The 1,899-nt window shown below is 61.5% G+C and overlaps 1 protein-coding gene across 1 annotated transcript in view; it reads right to left on the reverse strand.

Annotated features, from left to right (window-relative positions):
• Positions 1–1,285, reverse strand: part of ANKRD9 (ankyrin repeat domain 9) — a 1,807-nt gene extending 522 nt beyond the window's left edge. Inside the window, exons 1-2 of the mRNA XM_034642174.1 lie at positions 835–1,285; positions 3–358 (exon numbers count right to left, since the gene is read on the reverse strand). Of these exons, the coding sequence (XP_034498065.1) occupies positions 3–358; positions 835–982 (504 nt within the window). The 5' untranslated portion in view covers positions 983–1,285. The remainder of the gene's footprint in view (positions 1–2; positions 359–834) is intronic.
• Positions 1,286–1,899: the final 614 nt, after the last annotated feature.

A 1,899-nucleotide genomic window follows, 5' to 3' on the forward strand; every position in this document is an offset into this window, starting at 1 on the left:
GCGAGCGCGCGCCGCGGGAACGTGGCCAGCAGGTAGTGCGCGTACGCCTGGTGGTCGTGCACGAGCGCGTAGAGCAGCGCCTCGGAGGGCGAGTAGGCGGCGGCGCGGCCGCGCTCGTCCCAGTGGAAAGCCTCGCTGGCGCGCATGTCCTCGAGCAGCCACACGGGGAGCAGGTCGCGCACGGCCTGGTAAAAGGCGAACGAGGACTTGCGACACTGCTTCTGCGCCCGGGAGCGCGCCGCGCCCGCACCCTCAGGCCCGCCGTCGGCACCGCCCCCGGGCAGCCCTGCGTCCCAAGGCATGCTGGTGGCGGCGGGGCACCTCCGGGCCTCACGGCATGGGCCTGGCGGCTGACCACCTGCGGGGAGGGGATCACGGTGAGGCTCCCCCAGCTGCTCCCACAGCCCCACCTGCCCGGAAGCTCCCGCTACTCTTCACAGCTCCCTTCTCTCCTAGACCCTGGACCACCTCTCACATCCTTGATCTAGCTGCACCTGATCTCCCAACCTTCTTGTGTCTTGTTCTCTGGCACCTCTGCTAGAGATGCCTTTCCCTACCCCCTCCCCTCAAAGCCCCACCCACAGGCAAGGCCAAGCTGAAAACCAACCTCCCCCACTTCCTCCAGCCCAGGGACCCGCTGACCTGGCTGACCAGGTATATCCAACCCCAAACAGAAAAGACCAGGTCGGGGGGTAGAATGTTGTAATCCACATCTCCAGCTGGGCCAAGCCCCACCTAACCACGACCCTATCCCTCTGACCCCTGACTACAGATGGGATCCCCTAGAGCCTCCCCCCATGCCAGGCAGGGTCAGAGTTCTAGACTGAGACCTACCTGGTTCCTGGACTCCGACCACAGGACGTGAGTGAATCACTTTCCTTCTCTGAGCCTCAGCTTCCTCATCTGTAAGAAAGGGGATGGGAGGAATGCACGCTTTGAGCCCCAGCAGGCTGAGATGGGGTGGAGCCTTCCACCCCAACATGATGTTTGCTCGATATCAACAACCCTGGCTGCTGAGAGGAGGCAGGAGAACAAAATCAACCTAGAAACGTGAGCACAACTCTTCACAGCAAATCCCCTCCAGGTCTGCTACTTCTCTTGATCTTCCCAACTACTGGATGGAGCAGATACAGTCATCCCATATTCCAACAAGGGGCAAGCTTGTCCAAGGTCAGTCAGCAAGTCATGGTACAGCCAGGCCTAGAACCTAGATTTCTTCCCTCCCATTTTGGGCTCATTCCAGAAGTGGGGGGACCCCCAACCCACAGGGAGCCCAGCTTGATCCCTACCTGATCTTGCCCTCTGAGTCCCCCCGCCCCAATCTGAGCCCTGGCCCCTGACCCCTGACCCTGGTCCCCACTGCTTTCCCTCAAGGGTAAGCCCTTGGTCACAAGGGGGCTGGGTCAGCGCACAGGCCGCGTCCACACACACTGGGTAACTAAGTTACAGAGACGGGCACGGTGGGGGTGGGCTGCAGCCACAGTGCTCTTCCAGGGGGTACCATAACCGGAGCAACCCCCCAAGCCTGGGACTCTGCGTCCCAGGTGTATGTACCCAGTGTGGATACCCGTGGGGCGCCAGGAGGGTTACGTAAAGTTGGGCCGCCCCACGTCACTGGGCAGCGAGTCACGGCCGCGTCTCCGTGAATGGGGGGTTGGGCCACCGAGGGCTGGGCTGTGCACCCAGGCCGTCCGCTAGCTCCTCCCAGTCCGCTCCCGGCGGCCGCGGGTCGCGGGGGGCGAGGCCAGGGTGTTTGCCGACCGGTGGCCAGCGCAGTGAGGGCTGCACCTGCGTGTACATGTGCCCAGGGGACACGAGGGGGCGGCGGCCAGGGGAAAAAAAAAAAAAAAAAAAAAAAAAAAAAAAAAAAAAAAAAAAAAAAAAAAAAAAAAAAAAAAA

The sequence above is a fragment of the Ailuropoda melanoleuca genome, chromosome 14, assembly GCF_002007445.2.
Source record: "Ailuropoda melanoleuca isolate Jingjing chromosome 14, ASM200744v2, whole genome shotgun sequence".
Classification (NCBI taxonomy): Eukaryota; Metazoa; Chordata; class Mammalia; order Carnivora; family Ursidae; genus Ailuropoda; species Ailuropoda melanoleuca.